Consider the following 17,551-nt stretch of genomic DNA (forward strand, 5'->3'; position numbering starts at 1 on the left):
CAAGGCCCAAAATCAAGCAAAGAAAAAGAAAATGTCTGGGTTTCTTTTTGGAAAAAGAGAGAGAGAAGAGAGAGAGAGAAGGGGAGAGAGGAGAGAGAGAAGAGAGAGAGAGAAAAGGAGAGGGGAAAGAGGGGACTTTTTTTTTGGGAAAAGGAGAGAGAGAGAGAGAAAGGGGAGAGGGAGAGAGAAAGAGGAGAGAGGAAAAAACACAACAACAAACGGATACAGAAGGGGACAAGCAAAAGAGAAAGAGAATGTCATGGATTGCTTTTGCTTATTAATAAGAGGAGAGAAGAAGAAAGAAGAGCGAGAGTAGATAGAGAAGAGAGAGATAGATAGAGAGAGAGATAGATAGAGTCAGAGACAGAGACATATATGTACAGATAGAGAGGAGCAGATCACAAGAGAAAAGATATGTCATGGGTTGTCTTTTGTGGTAAATAAGAGGAGAGAGAGAGAGAGAGAGAGAGAGAGAGAGAGAGAGAGAGAGAGACACACACACACACACACACACACACACACACACACACACACACACACACAGACAGACAGAGTGTGTGAAAAAGAAAGGGTGCGCAAAGCAAAGTTTCTAGGGGGTTCAGGGATATGCTCTCTTGTAAAATTTTGAAACCTAGATGTCCTTAAATGCAATTTCCTGCATTCTACAAGAAAACAAAATCAGCACTGCTCATCGCCCACCATTTTGTTCTAATTTCCTTGCCTCTGATTTTTTCCCCCTTTCTCTTAACAAAACCACATTCTGCCAGAAAGCGTTTGTCCTGAAAGTATCACGTATGGCCTTATACCGCATCATTTTCAGTTAATGGGTATTTCCTTTCAAATAATCAATACCGTTGTTTAAGTGAGGGTGTTTTTTTTACTTTCTTTGTGTTATCCGTTTGTCAGTTTGAAATTATGGACTCTTTTAGACTCGTGTTTTTTTTCTTTTCATTCGGGTGCTTTCAGAATACAGATTTATTTCAATAAATTAGTTTCGTTTTAAAAGCGGCGATAGCATCTGAATGTGATTTCTAATAAGAATGTCTTTGTGCGCTCTCGTACGCCGTCCTTGTGTGTTAGACCGGCCTCAGTGGGGTCGTGGTTAAGCCATCGGACATGTCTGGTAGGTACTGGGTTCGCAGCCCGGTACCGGCTCCTACCTAGAGCGAGTTTTAACGACTCAATGGGCAGGTGTAAGACCACTACACCGTCTTCTCTCTCACTATACCACTAACGACTAAACCACTGTACTGGACAGACAACCCATATAGCTCGGGTGTGTGCCCAGGACAGCGTGCTTGAACTTTAATTGGATATAGGCACGGAAATAATTTCAAATGAATGAATTGTGTGGTAGGCTATGTGATTGGGTATTTAAGTGTGTGTGTGTGGGGTGGAGGGGGGGGGGGGGGGCGTAGCCCAGCGGTAAAGCGCTCGCTTGATGCGCGGTCGGTTTCGGATCGATCCCCGTCGGTGGGCCCATTGGGCTATTTTTTGTTCCAAACAGTGCACCACGACTGGTGTATCAAAGGCCGTGGTATGTGCTCTCCTGTCTGTGGGATAGTGAATATAAAAGATCCCTTGCTACTAAAAGAAAGTATAGCAGGTTTCCTCTATCAAGACTATATGTCAAAATTACCAAATGTTTGACGTCCAAAAGCCGTTTACTAAATCAATGTGCTCTAGTGGTGTCGTTAAACAAAACATACTTTTTTTGCATTCCTGCATATGGAAGATAGAACTATTATCCTGTTCAATTATTTAGACCCAAAGTTTTTTGCAAATGTTACGTTTATTTCCTATTCGATATTTGTTTTCTTTGCATTTACATAAAAACAAACCCAAACCCCGACAGGTTTTACATACAAATCATCATATAAAATGCACGAAGTTGACTTAATTCCACTTTTTAAAAATCTCTGTGTGTTCGGAATGCACGTTATTTCTCCTTTAAATAACTAAGGTCATTTGCATATCAAAAGCATCATTCTATAGTGCGTTTCAAACTAATGTTCGGTTCTATCGTCCTATCCGCACAAATCGTAATATGACCTATATTTAAGAAAAGAGAGAGAGAGAGACGTGATTTATGTAACGACGAATTCAATATATTTTAATCTATGGTTATATGGTTATAAGGAGAGAGAGAGAGAGAGAAGAATATGGTATGCATGCGATTGGTGAAGGTGAGTCCCTCTGCACAACCCCAACCCCACTTAAGGCTTCTTTTGTATATGGAGCGGGACGTAGCTCAGAGGTAAAGCTTTCGCTCATGGTAGGTCGACTGATCGATCCCACATGGTGGACCCATTGGGTTGTGTCTAGTTCCAGCCTGTGCACCACAACTGATGTATAAAGGCTGTGGTATGTGCTATCCTGTCTATGGGATGGTGCATATAAAAAACGTCCCTTATGCTTATCAAAAATTGCTTATCGGAAACAGTGGGCCATGTGGCGGTAGCGAGTTTCTTTTCTCACTGTCATAATGCTCCTTAACCCGTTTTGTCTGACGCCACATAAACGTATATCAAATGCGTTGAGTGTGTCCGTTAAATAAACATTTCTCTCGTATGTATGTGTAGTCTATATGCATTTCTAGTCGATTAGTTTATAGGTTGTTAGGTTGTTTGATAGTGAATGATATGGAAAATAAATAGTTTTTGGTGTTAAATAGTTCATGCATACATTAAAGTAATACTCCTGATGGGTATGAGAAATAACTTAATCAGTCGACTAACTCATTTCTTCATCACTATCTTCGTTAAGGGGGACTATCACAGGGGGTATTTTATTTCTTATAAAAAACTATTTTGTTTTCTAAAATCTTCTTCGATCTTTATTACATGTTTAACTGCGTCAGAGAAGTGTGTAGGTGTGACAGAGTTCAATGCAGTGCAAGTTCTCTCCGCACCGTGGTCATTTTACCATCATTATGACGAGCTATGTGCCCCTTTGACTTGACTCCAGATCAGTTCTATCGGATTGAGTTCAGAATGTCTTGGCGGCCAGTCTTAGACACAAGTGCCCATTGACGTTCAGCAATATCATCAGTAACAAATTGCTGTGCACATTTGTTACTTTTTACAAGTTCATAAAGAACTGGCTTTGTCATGTTACTCTCAAAAGGTATATTTTTGTTTCGTAGCCACGACTGAATTTCTTGCTTTTTAGCGTTTAGTGCAGGACATCGTGTAATCTCAGTTAATTTTGTTGTGGTAGCTTGCGTTATCCATGGCGATTAACAGAAGGTTCTGGTAGAGAAGGCATAAGTGGCAGCGGCAAACTCGATCGACAATTCGATAAGAAGCATACCTAGGTCTACCGCGCTGATATTCATCTTCAAAATAATCGAAAACGTTCTTAATACACGATTTTACATCAACTGAAGTGTTTTTCGATTTACCCATATTTTTCCTCAAATAACAATAACAAGAATGTCGACTAATACATTTTCAATGAATTTATATACCCTTCCTAACTTGTATTTTACGTGGTTTTACACATTGCTACAATAGCATGTGCAGTCATAGATCGAAATAATGATGTTATTGACCCAGCAATGCTATCGTATTTGGACATTCAGGGGCTGTGTATGGCGGTATGAAAAAGTGGTTGAACCCATACGAGTCCGAACAATAGCCCTTGGGTTTTTCGCATTACAAATGTAACACCCCCAACCCCCAACCCCAGCCCCTAGCACCACCATAAATATCTATATATATATATTATATAATATATATATATATATATATATACGTATGAGTTCCAATTCAGAGGCAAATTAAATAACATTTTAATTATTATTTGATGTTGGTGGCCTTTGACATTTTATCCCCCCCCCCCCGGTCTTCTGGGTCCGGCCCTGCATTAAATTTATTTTTAAATTTGGAAAGCACGTTCCTGTAAGGTTGTAGTGCTCCAATTGATGACGTCATCGTGTGACGTCGAAGTGTTACGTCCCATTTTGCGTTTTAGTGGGACGAATAACTTTGATATGTGCCAAGATATTTTCAGCCATATGGAAAATAAACTGTATTATTAACTGTATTTTGGGGTTTTAGTTAGATATATGTTTTTTGTATTTTGTTTCATGTTCAATGTTTTAAATGTGTTTTAATGTAATATTTATATATTGTATGTGTCGATTATTAATATGTTATAGTCTTTCGTCGTAACTCCATATAACACCATCCCATCATTCTATACATTTAGTAAATAAAATAGCCCTCAAATCTCTATGTATGGGGCAATGAAGCAGGACATGTTGTTCATCTTCTACACAGTTGCGACAATCACGACCACCCGTATAGTATTCTCTGTTTCTTACACACTCGCTGGTGAGAACAGTATGCGTTATTTTTTATAACACATACTTGTTTACACACGTATGTGTGGTAACAATTTCAAGACATACGACTGGCTGCCCCTAGGTGATGGCCAGGTGATCAATGCCATACGTCCAATAAAAAAATTAAAACAAACCCCAGCACGGTGGAAATCGATTACACTGTGACGTATAGTTAACCTGGCAATCACGTGTCTGTGACGCATAAGTCAGCTACAAGTGCAAAGTGTTGTAAATATCTTTTAGTCGATAAAGATGTTAAAATTTGCTTAAAACCTGGGGTTGTTTTTAGGATCTATAAGAAATAGAATAATACTTTAGATACCATTTATCTCACAACTCGCTTTCGCTCCTTAGATACATTTCAAAACAACTCGTTGTGAGATAAATGGTATCTAACGGCCACTCATGTATTATTCTGTTGTTTATGTCCGACGCCGTATAACCGTAAATAAAATGTGTTGAGTGCGTCGTTAAATAAACCATTTTCTTTCTTCCTCTGTTTATGCACTGGAAGCGCAAATTCATTGAATGTCTTTAATCTGAGCTGAAGTAACTACAAAACATCAAAGTATTACTTGACATAGAATTGGCTCTGGGTCACATTGTCCACTTATTCACATCTGTTGGGAAATCTATGGCAATACAGTGTAATAAAAGTAACATTATAGGAATATGAAGATTGAACATGAAATGAATACTACTGTATCTCTTTATTTCATCCATTCGTCATGTCGCATACTATAGAATAAAGAAGTTTAATTATTTACTTTGGCATGTGGTTCATATTAAGGAAACTCATTTCGTTGAATTTTGTTCTCTGTAGTTTGTCTTCATTTGTTTTTCTTTCTTGAAAGTCTGTTTAATAAAACAAAGTTGAACGTATATTGCTCGTTTGGGCGACTTTAAATGTTAAAAAATAATGAAATTAGTCGCCCCAAAAATATTATTTGGACGATCTTCTTTCTATAGCCATATCCACTATTAATAATTTTATTACACACCCGTTGGTGAGAACATCATATATTATTTTTGATAACATATGGGTTGTTTAGACATGTACATGTGTTAACAATTTCAAAACATACGACTGGCCGCTCCTAGGTGATGACCAGGTCACCAGTGTCATGCATCCAATGAAAAAACAACACGGCGGAAATAAATTACACTGTGACGTATAATTAACCTGACAATCATGTGTCTGTGACGCGTAAGTTAGCTACAAGTGTAACGTTCTTTATAAACGTATCAAACTCGCCTTCGCACGTTACATTGTAAAACAACTCGTAAGATAAATGGTATCTAACGGCCATTCATGTATTATTCTCTATGTATTGCACATTTGTATTCCACATTAAAATCTTGCTCGAGGTTCGCAAAACTGAACGTATCGGTTTTCCGTAAGTTGCCAACATCCGGGCAGGACTAACCCCAGTTGTAAAGGGCTCAATTGACGCGTTGTCGGTCTGAGATCGATCCCCGTTAGTGGGCTCATTGAGCCATTTCTTGTTCCAGCCAGTACACACAGAGCTGTATATCAAAGACCATTGTATGTGCTATCGTGTTTGCGGAATGCATATATATATATATATATATATATATATATATATATATATATATATATATATATATATATAACCTTGCTACTAATGGAAAAATGTAGCGGGTTTTCTCTCTATGACTATATGTTAAAATTACCAAATGTTTCACACCCAATAGCCAATGATTAATAAATCAATGTGCTCTAGTGGAATTCTTAAACAAAACAAACTTTAACTTAAAGTAAATCAGAAAAATGGGGGCTGGGGGTTTAAGCTACTAGTTTCAGATGTCACGGTAAGCGTCCTTGACTACCCTAATTCAGCAATATCAACTGATACGCTGATACTATCTCAATTTTATTTCTCGCTCCAGCCAGTCCACCACGACTGGTATAACAAAGGCCGTGGTATGTGCTATCCTGTCTGTGGGATGATGCATATAAAATACCCCTTGCTGCTAATCGAAACGAATATGCCCACGAAGTGGAGACAGTGGGTTTCCACTCTCATTATCTGTGTGGTCCTTAACCATATGTATGACGCCATATAACAGTAAATAAAATGTGTTGAGTGTGTCCTTAAATCATTTCCTTCCTATCTCAATTTAACTGGCGACAAGAATCAACATATTGTGACAACAAAACGCCAATACATTTATCAGCAATGACAGAACCGAACTTAATTCACCCAGATCACCAAAGATAGTCAGTTAAGCACTTGACAAAACAAGTCCAGATTTCGAGATATAAGTTGAAGTTTACTATTTTTTAAAAGTTAAAAAAAAATACCAGCATATTATTTATTTTAATGGGTGGTGTTTTTAGATTGTTTGAAAAGAAACTTTGAGACCGTAGTACATTTTAAATTACTGGTGTTTCACATACTGATAGTTATTTTAACGCTGTATGGCCGAACATTGATTTATTTCTATAACAACGGGATTAAATAGTAATCGAAACGATTTTACATTAAGGTTATATACACAGTCCTCGGCTGTTTCGGTCGTGGTTCATATAGATGAGCTCCAATTTAATTAGATTGCCGCTTAAGCAATAGGCGAACTTGTATCATTAAAAACAACCGGGGTTGAAAGTGCAGTAATAAACTCTGGATTGTGCACCAGAACAAATAGATTTTATGGCTATACTATTACGGGGTTTTTTTCCGTCTTGAAACGAAAGTTCGACATTAAAACTTTATATTACGGCAGTGAAATTAGTTTCCGGCAAACTTCGTAATTCACCCGAATCATTTCGTATACCTTCGGCATAATTCTGAATGTTTTCAAATTATTTTCAACTCACTGGCATGATTATGCAAGTAAGCTTTTGATTCGTCGAATGAAAGGTTAACTGGACATGAGCTCCAACGGGCTGCTGTTAGATCCACATGTAATAGTGTATCTAATTTTAATTAGATTGGTCAATGACGGAACTATCAAGCGTTAAGGATCTGCGATATTAAAAGTTAAAAACACTCCAATATTGACCCGTTAGGTGAGATGATATCTGCTAAACTGCTACCCAAAGAAGCGTTGCAGATTGTTCAAGAATGGCAATGGTCTTGGCACATGATATATTATGTAATTATTCATGTTTCCCCATATGCCGTTGCCTAACGGCCTGGGTGTAATAAAGTTCTCTTCTGTTCTGTTCTGTCTGCATGGGCTTGTTAATCTCTTTACAAGTCAGGGCGTGAAATAGGAAATAAACTATGGCCTGCTGTTATTTTGTTTTTAAGCAGGCCAAAATAAATATATCTTGCTAAGAAACAATATAGCCTGGTGAGAATAAGACAGCATTGAGTGAAGGGAGGATTTGAGACAGTATGTGGAAAATAAGGACGTCAGAGATGTGGTAAAGCGCTTGCTTGGTGCGCGGTCGGTTTGGGATCGATCCCCGTTGGTGGGCCCTTTCGGCTATTTCGCGTTCCAGCCAGTGCACCAATACTGGTATATCAAAGGCCGTGGTATGTGCTATCTTGTCTTTGGAATGGTGCATATAATAGATCCATTGCTGCTTGTAGCGGGTTTCCTCTCTAAGACTATATATGTAAAAAATACCAAATATTTGACAACCAATAGCCGATGATTAATAAATCAATGTGCTCCAGTGGTGTCGTTAAACAAAACAAACTTTTACTGTCTCTTGAAAAATTACCTGCGATTTTTTATTTTTTTATTTTAGCTGGTGATTTTTTAGTTCACCTGCTTGTCTAAAAAGATAGGACTGGTTTCTACTTTTCACAGGTTGCTGTTTCAAGCACTCAAGAAGCATCGAAGGTTTCTCAGGAATCATAATGGCCAATACATGGTCCTGTTTAAAACTCATTACAAGCGCATATTTAACAAACAATGTGCTGGGGTGTGATTTAATCAAACCTTTCTTTCTTCGTTGCAGTCGTGGTCCTGTGCGCCAACCCCGACACCGTGCGAGAGATCATGATCCGCGCCCACGAGCTCAACTTCGACAACGGCGAGTACGTCTTCTTCAACATCGACCTGTTCAGCAGGTAAATCACAAACAACATCATCAACGACAACAACCATTCCATATCAGGCCGCTGGGACCCGTTTTGCGGAGCGGTCTTAGCGTTAAGATAATGTTAAGTACTATTACTACCTTATACTTCGCTTCCTAAAACGGAGCCCTGATGCCTTAACAACATTTAAATCGGTAACAACATCAACACCACCACCAACAACATCACCATAATGACCATTCCATACCACGACCCGTGCTTATAAAACGTGCTCGACGTTACAGTCTCAGACTGTTCAGTTTTGAGTCAAGACTCATGAGTCAACATCATCATCTAGTCATCATCACCACCACCATCATTAATAATAATAATAATCATCATCATTATCATTATCATCATCATCATCATCACCGCCACCACACAACACCATACCACCATAATAACAATAATAATAATAATAATAATTTTCATTATAAAAAAAAAAAAAAAAAAAAATAATAATAATCATTACAATAATAATAATGGTAATAATTTTATTATAATTATAATCATTATAATAACCATTATAATCATCAACATCATCATCAACATGATCATCATCACCATCATCATCATTATCATCATCATCACACCATCACCATTGTCAAATGTTGATTTTGAAACACTATCTTTGCCGTTGCAGCACGAAGGACATCCGCCAGCCGTGGTTCCGAACCAACGACACCGACGTCAGGAACGACGCGGCACGCGCAGCCTTCGAGTCCGTGCTCACCATCACCTTAAGGTATTCATATGTGCACAGAGATACTAGAGCCGAAACCTACAATTGTTATCTTGACGTTCTTAACCATAAACAAAATGTGTCGAGTGCGTCGTTAAATGAAACATTTCCTTTCTATTTTTCGTGCTGGGGTGTCGTTAAACATTCATTCATTCATTCATTCATTCATTCATTCATTCATTCATTTCCTTCCTTGGCGTGCTTTGCATACACGTAAAATATACAATAGGAAGAAGATAGCGGGAATTAAAAAACAAATCTGAACATTACCGTAATGCATGGCCGTATCTCTGCACAGTGCACGGTCAAATGGGTATTTGGCAAAATAATGGCCAATTCCATGAATCTGTGTTAAGTGTCTCATCTATATAGCAGAACAACCACTTCCGAACAGTACTTTTACTGAGAGAGAGAGAGAGAGAGAGAGAGAGAGAGAGAGAGAGAGAGAGAGAGAGAGAGAGAGAGAGAGAGGGGGGAGAGAGAGAGAGAGAGAGAGAGAGAGAGAGAGAGAGAGAGAGAGAGAGAGAGAGAGGGGAGAGGGGGAGATAGAGACAGATAGAGAGAGAGATAGAGAGAGAGAGAGAGAGAGAGAGAGAGAGAGAGAGAGAGAGAGAGAGAGAGAGAGAGAGAAGAGATGTTGTTGACTGAAAGAAACGAAGAGACACATGCATACAAACATTCAATGATACACGTTTTGTTTTCATCGGAACCAGTGCTCCACGACTGGTATATCAAATACCATAGTCTATTCTGTGGGAAAGGTAGGAAGGAAATGTTTTATTTAACAACGCACTCAACACATTTTGTTTTACGGATATATGGCGTCAGATATATGGTTAAGGACCGCACATAAGAGGAAACCCGCTATCGCCACTTCATGGGCTACTCTTTTCGATTAAAAGCAAGGGATCTTTTATATGCACTATCCCACAAAAACAATAGCACGTACCACGGCCTTTGTTACACCAATTGTGGAGCATTGGCTGGAACGAGAAATAGCCCAATGGGCCCACCGATGGGAATCGATCTTAGATCGAATGCGTGTCAGGCGAGCGCTGTACCACTGAGATACGTACCCCCCCCCCCCCCCCCCCCCCGTAGCAAATAAAACATCCTTTGCTGTCAATGGAAAGAAAGAAAAAGAAAGAAATGTTTTATTTAACGACGCACACAACACATTTTTATTTACGGTTATATGGCGTCAGACATATGGTTAAGGACCACACAGATTTTGAGAGGAAACCCGCTGTCGCCACTATATGGGCTACTCTTTCCGGTTAGCAGCAAGGGATCTTTTATTTGCGCTTCCCACAGGCAGGATAGCACAAACCATGGCCTTTGTTGAACCGGTTATGGATCACTGGTCGGTGCAAGTGGTTTACACCTACCCACTGACCCTTGCGGAGCACTCACTCAGGGTTTGGAGTCGGTATCTGGATTAAAAACCCCATGCCTCGACTGGGATCCGAACCCATTACTTGCCAGCCTGTTGACCGATGGCCTAACCACGACGCCACCAAGGCCGGTGTGTCAATGGAAAATATAGCAGCTTTCGTTTATGTCAGAATTACGAAATGTTTCACATGCAATGACTGATAATTAGTTAATGTACTCAAGTGGTTTACTTAAGTCAAAACACATTTTATCTTTTAGCGTGCATACGCACACACATCTGTACATATATACATCCCTCCATAGATCACACACCACACGCACATACGCCACACACATCACGCACACAATCATCTACCACGCCACACACAACACACACACGGCTGACGCAAACACACCCGCACACCCACGTACTTTACGACAAAGTTATTGTTTACAGAAAGCCAACCAGTCCGGAATACCACGCGTTTTCTGATGACGTCAAACGCAGAGCAGAGAAAATGTACCCAAACTTCACATATGGTGAGGACGAAGTGAGTACGAGAAATTTATTTATTTTATTATTATTTATTTATTTATTTAGATTGTCATTCATTCATTCATTGACTTATTTATTTATGTATTTATGTATGTATGTATGTATGTATATATTTATTTATTTATTTATTTATTGATTGATTATTTTTATTCAATCATTGACTTATTTATTTAGTTAGTTAGTTATTTGATGGCGTCTTTACAATTTATATCACTAAACCAAGGGAGCGGGATTTCTCTCAGTCGGCTGAGCGCTCGCATGAGGTGATTACGTCGTAGGATCGAATCACCTCGGTGGATTCATTCAACTAACTGAGTTTGTATCGTTTATCGTTCCAGCCAGTGCACCAGAACTGGTCAAAGGCCGTGGTATGTGCTTTCCTGTCTGTGGGAAAGTGCATAAAAAAGATCCTTTGCTGCATTAAGAAAAATGATGCGCGTTTCTTCTGATGACTACGTGTCAGAATTACCACATGTGTGACATCCGATAGCCGATGATTAATTAACCAATGTGCTGTAGTGGTGTCGTTAAACAAAACTGTGTTTTACTATGTATATTACTAAACCAAACAATATTACCCATATGGTTGACTCGTCTATATAACTACAACACGTCATCCTTGAAATCAATTCGATTGACCTCTGTAGTATTTAAATAATCCATTGATTTGAAGTTATTTGTTATATGTAGTACTAACAGAGAGAGAGAGAGAGAGAGAGAGAGAGAGAGAGAGAGAGAGAGAGAGAGAGAGAGAGAGAGAGAGAGAGGGAGAGAGAGAGAGAGAGGAGGGAGGGGGGAGGGAGGGAGAGAGAGGAAGGAGGGAGGAGAGAGAGAGAGAGAGAGAGAGAGAGAGAGAGAGAGAGAGAGAAATAAAGAGAGATAGACAGAGAGAGACAGAGAGAAAAAGAGACAGAGAGTGTCACACACACACACACACACACACACACCAGAGAGAGAGAGAGAGAGAGAGAGAGAGAGAGAGAGAGAGAGAGAGAGAGAGAGAGAGAGAGAGAGAGATGTTGACTGAAAGAAACGAAGAGACACATGCACACAAACATTCAATGATACACGTTTTGTTCTCATCGGAACTAGTGCTCCACGACTGGTATATCAAATACCGTAGTCTATCTAGAGAGAGAATATTTTATTTAACGACGCACTCAACACAATTTATTTACGGTTATATGACGTCAGACATATGGTTAAGGACCACACAGATATTGAGAGATGAAACCCGCTGTCGCCACTTCATGGGCTACTCTTTTCGATTAGCAGTAAGGGTTCTTTTATATCCACCATCCCACAGCCAGGGTAGTACATACCACGGTCTTTGATATGCCAGTAGTGGTGCACTGGCTGGAACGAGAAATAGCCCAATGGGCCCACCGACGGGGATCGATCCCAGGCCGACCGTGAATCGAGCGAGCGCTTTACCACTGGGCTAGATCCGGCCGCAGTGCTAACTGATAACAACTGTGTAAATGGTATAGTTCCACATGTATAAAGAAACACGGAGCGGTGCTCTGACATGAGGGTGGCTGACTGAACACTGTTTAGTCACATGACCTATAAAAATCTAATTTCTGCACAAATGAAATAAAACACTTCAGTCTTTAACAAAACAATCATATTTATTCCAAACTGCAAACTGCAAATAAACACAATTCAAACGAAAGTAGGTTCAAAATAGTAGAGGAACCAGCAGTCCAAAAACATTTTAAAACCCAATTCAAACAAACATAAAAATATCTGCACTTCTGCCACCTCGTGACACGTGTTTTTTTCCACCCGAAAATAACGAGCTCCCCACCACTAGGCCTCCACATGATATTACTAGATACGATTTGGCGACTACATAAACCCCAGTTCTCACTTGAACGATTTTTTTGTACAACTGCGGTGCGACTAAAACATGCGATGCCGTGCGATTCCCGTACGAATTACCTAGGTTTCTTTTCCCGCGCAGCCTCACTTGTGCAACTGCCGTGCGACTGCCTTTTTGCACCGGGCTCGCATGGGATTCGCACAGGTTGCACGGCAGTTGCACAACAGTCTGATGGATGTCGCACGGGTGTCGCAGAAGGTCCGCTTGGATTCGCACGGCTCGGCTTCCTTCAGTCTCCCGTGCTATTCCTGTCTATCATACCCGACCAATGCGAAACTATGCGAAGGTCGCACGGAATGCGTAAGAAAATCGTGCTATAAATTATATTGAACTACATAGCGTTAGTTCCGTGCTGTTTGGAGTATAATATTAGACCTTAATATTCTAGTTAATAATACCGGCATGGTGGCATACTGTTAGGAGGAATTTATTACCGTGGCGAGATGTCTGCGATACTGTTAAAAAACTAGGTAGGCTTGGTGGGACCATCGGTATAAAGGATGATAGGTCCGGGGTTTCGGATCCCAGTCAAGGCATGGGATTTTTAATCCAAGTTCTGTTATTTGCAAGTTAAACAAACACTCCCCATGCGACCAATGCGAAACTATGCGAAGTCGCACGGAATTCGCGTAGAAAATCGTTCAAGTGAGAACGGGGTATAACCTTCTCGATAGTGCTGTGCGTTTCACAGAATATATTTTTGACATATAAATTATATTGAACTACATGGAGTAATCAATGGTGGGATGTAACCTTAAGTTAAATTACAAAATAGAGAGACACACTGCTACGGTTACAAGTCTTTGAAGCGTTAGTTCCGTGCTGTTTGAAGTATAATATTAGAGCCTAATAAAGTTAGAGGAATTTACTGGTCAGACGAAACAAGCATTAATGACGAGATGTCTGACCCCATAACTAAGAATACTGTCACTGACATACATCCCGTCAATGGCAGGCACGCTAATCGTTTTTTTGATTCGATTAAATCTTACGGCAGCATACAGCGTTCTAGTTAATTAACTACCGGCCTCGGTGGCGTCGTGGTTAGACCATCGGTATACAGGCTGATAGGTACTGGGTTCGGATCCCAGTCAAGGCATGGGATTTTTAATCCAGACACCGACTCCAAACCCCGAGTGAGTGCTCCGCAAGGCTCAATGGGTAGGTGTAAACCACTTGCACAGACCAGTGATTCATAACTGGTTCAACAAAGGCTATGGTTTGTGCTATTCTGCCTGTGGGAAGCGCAAATAAAAAAGATCCCTTGCTGTCTGTCGTAAAAGAGTAGCCTATGTGGCGACAGCGGGTTTCCTCTTAAAACAGTGTCAGAATGGCCATATGTTTGACGTCCAATAGCCGATGATAAGATTAAAAATCAATGTGCTCTAGTGGCGTCGTTAAATAAAACAATCAAACGTTTTTATTTAATTAACTTATCTCTTTGAAATTCAACCCGGCCAGATGCTCTTTGGCAGACTTTGTTGTTTAAGTGAAACTATTGCACTGGTTCAGTGTCAGTACCCTGAAACTAGTGCAAAGAGAATGATGTTTATTACCCATATGGTTAAAAATATCTTGGTACATAGCAAAGGGATACGTCCCACTAGAACGCCAAGTGGGACGTAACACGTTTGACGTCACACGATGACATCATCAATTGGAGCACTACAACCTTACAAGTTACAGGAACGTCAAACGAAAGGAGATGAGTGATATAAATTAGATCGACTGTGGGTAATAAATAGGATATTAAACTCGCTACCATTTCGTATCATTTTTATGTCCTTCGTGAAATAATTTTAATTTGAAAATTATTTCACTCGGGGCATAAACATGATACGAAATGGAAGCTCGTTTAATATCCTATAATTATTACCAAAATGGTTAAAAATATCTTGGTACATATCAAATTGATACGTCCCAATAGAACGCCAAGTGGGACATGACACTTCGTGACGTCATCGATTGGCGCACTACAGTCTTACAGGAACGTCAACCAAACGAACTGAGTGATCTAAATTAAGACCGATTATGGGTAATAAATAGGATATTAAACTCGCTACCATTTTGTATCATGTGTTTATGTCCATCGTGAAACACTTTTCGCTCGCGAAAATTGAAAACACATTTCATTCGGGACATAAACATTTCATTCGGGACATAAACACGATACAGAATGGAACCTCGTTTGATATCCTATAATTAGCTCTCATTAGCATGTGAATAATAATTTTTAAAAATAGTGCTATAAAAGGATTAAATATCAATGCTCAGTATGACTCCGCCCCTGGATACCGGTCCCAGGGGTCGGTCTCGTACGCGTACAGGCTTCCATTGTGTGTGTGTGTGGGGGGGGGGGGGGGCAGGCGTGTGTGTGTCGGGGTGGGAGGCTGATTTTTGCCCGAATTAGACGAAAATTCCCAAATCTGAATAACAAGATATAGTCATATTAGCTTTACTGCCAAAAAGCCATATAGGGTTGCAAACGAATCACTGGGCATTTTTACATGGATTACAACTATTAATATTGTGAGGAGAATGATGGAAATACATGGTGAAAAGGTTTCAAGCCCGCTCAGTTTGCACGAATGGACTTTGAATAGTACAATCGTGCTTGCTCGAAGTTGAGGATTAGCTCCAATTCTGCAATCCTGGGGGCTTGTCTGAACATAGAGATAACAGGGATATGTCGGGGGAGACACATTGTAAAATAAAAATAATGGTACGGCCCGAGGTTGCCAGACCCTCCTTTCAAGTTCACCGGTAACGGATATTTTTACAGATTCATGTACAACAAATATAACCCACAAAAAAAAGAAGAAAAAAAAAAGGTACAGCCATGCCTACCTCTTTCAAAAGTGGTACGGTCATGGTCGTACCGTCAGCGCCGCCCCTGCACGTTAATGTAGATTTGCCTTGACTGGCTCAGTCTTGTAATATGTTAAATGGCCCTCATAATCTAAGTACAAGAAAGCAATTAATCACTCTTCTCAATTTGTTTTGATCACGGTGAGGTCTGTACTTGGTACACTGCACTTGTTGATCTCGTGTAAATGATCGCCCACACGTGTGCTTAATATTTATTCTGGAATGACCCTAGACGAGGCATTAGTATACGCATCAATAACTTTCCATACCATATTTTACTGTCCGCAATGCTAGGAATTAGAAAAGGTTAATGTTTGATCTTTAATTATAGAAAAAAGGCTATTAGTAAAATAAAGAACATTGAATGTATATCCTTGTTCGTTAACATTGATTTTTGTTAACTCAAAATAGACACGGGGAGACGTTTGCAATTGCGCATGACTGTAATTACTACGCCGTTTCCTGACCTTTTTTCACTAAGACGAATTCAGCAGACGAAGGACAATCTGATTAAAATTAGCTTTACTGGTCTACCAGTAGATCTAACAGCATTGCGTGGACTCCCATGTCCAGGTGACATTTCATCTATAAATAACAATTTAAATATCGACCAATTACACTTCGCCTTTTTTTAGCGTTATTCGGGAGCATACAAATTCTATAAATATCGGGCGAGACTATTTATGCAATAGGCGAACTTATTGGTCAATTTCAACATTGAAAAAACAGGGGAAAAGTGCAGTAATAAACTCTGGATTGTATACTAGTATACACAAACTTTTTTTGGCTATACCATCACGGGTTTTTTTTTTTCGTCTTGAAACTAATTTTATATAAACTTTATATTGCAGTTAGTTTCCGGCATACTTCGTAATTCATGCGAATCATTTCGTATACCCTCGGCATAATCCCGAATGCTTTCAAATTATTTTCAAATCACTGGCATGATTTTGCAAGTAAGGTTTTGATTGGTCGAATGAAAGGTCAACTGAACATGAGCTCCAACGGGCTGCTGTTAGATCCACATGTAATAGTGGAGCTAATTTTAATTAGATTGGTCAGTGACGGAACTATGACAGCGTTAAAGATCTGCGATATTAAAATATAGAAACGCTCCAAATATTAACCCGTTAGGTGAGATGATATCTGCTAAACTGCTACCCAAAGAAGCGTTGCAGATTGTTTAAGAATGGCAATGGTCTGCATGGGCTTGTTAATATCTTTACAAGTCAGGAAATAGGAAGTAAACTATGGCCTGGGAGGAAATGGTGATTAATAAATCAATGTGCTCTAGTGGTGTCGTTAAACAAAATGAATTTTAACTTTACCAACGAGAGCGATTTTAGTCGTCCAACATATAACAAGGAAGGTAGAAATGTTTTATTTAACGACGCACTCAACACATTTTATGTACGGTTATATGGTGTCAGACATATAGTTAAGGACAACACATATATTGAGATCTAGGAAACCCGCTGTCGCCACTTCATGAGCTTCATGAGCTCTTTACGATTAGCAGCAAGGGATCTTTTATATGCACCATACCATAGAAAGGGCAGTACATACCACGGCCTTTGATATACTAGTCGTGGGGCACTGTCTGGAATGAGAAATAGCCAAATGGGCCCACTGACGGGGATCGATCCCAAACCGACCGCGCATCAAGCGAGCGCTTTACTACTGGGCTACGTCTCGCCCCTTAACAGCTTAGTAACTGTTT

At 39.8% G+C, this 17,551-nt stretch overlaps 1 protein-coding gene across 1 annotated transcript in view; it reads left to right on the forward strand.

Annotated features, from left to right (window-relative positions):
• The window catches only part of LOC121373655 (atrial natriuretic peptide receptor 1-like), a 72,021-nt gene that overhangs the window by 1,283 nt on the left and 53,187 nt on the right, over positions 1-17,551 (forward strand). The window contains exons 2-4 of the mRNA XM_041500367.1: positions 8,286-8,397; positions 9,050-9,151; positions 10,980-11,073. Coding sequence (XP_041356301.1) covers positions 8,286-8,397; positions 9,050-9,151; positions 10,980-11,073 — 308 coding nt within the window. The remainder of the gene's footprint in view (positions 1-8,285; positions 8,398-9,049; positions 9,152-10,979; positions 11,074-17,551) is intronic.

This window comes from Gigantopelta aegis, chromosome 5 (genome assembly GCF_016097555.1).
Source record: "Gigantopelta aegis isolate Gae_Host chromosome 5, Gae_host_genome, whole genome shotgun sequence".
Taxonomy (NCBI): Eukaryota; Metazoa; Mollusca; class Gastropoda; order Neomphalida; family Peltospiridae; genus Gigantopelta; species Gigantopelta aegis.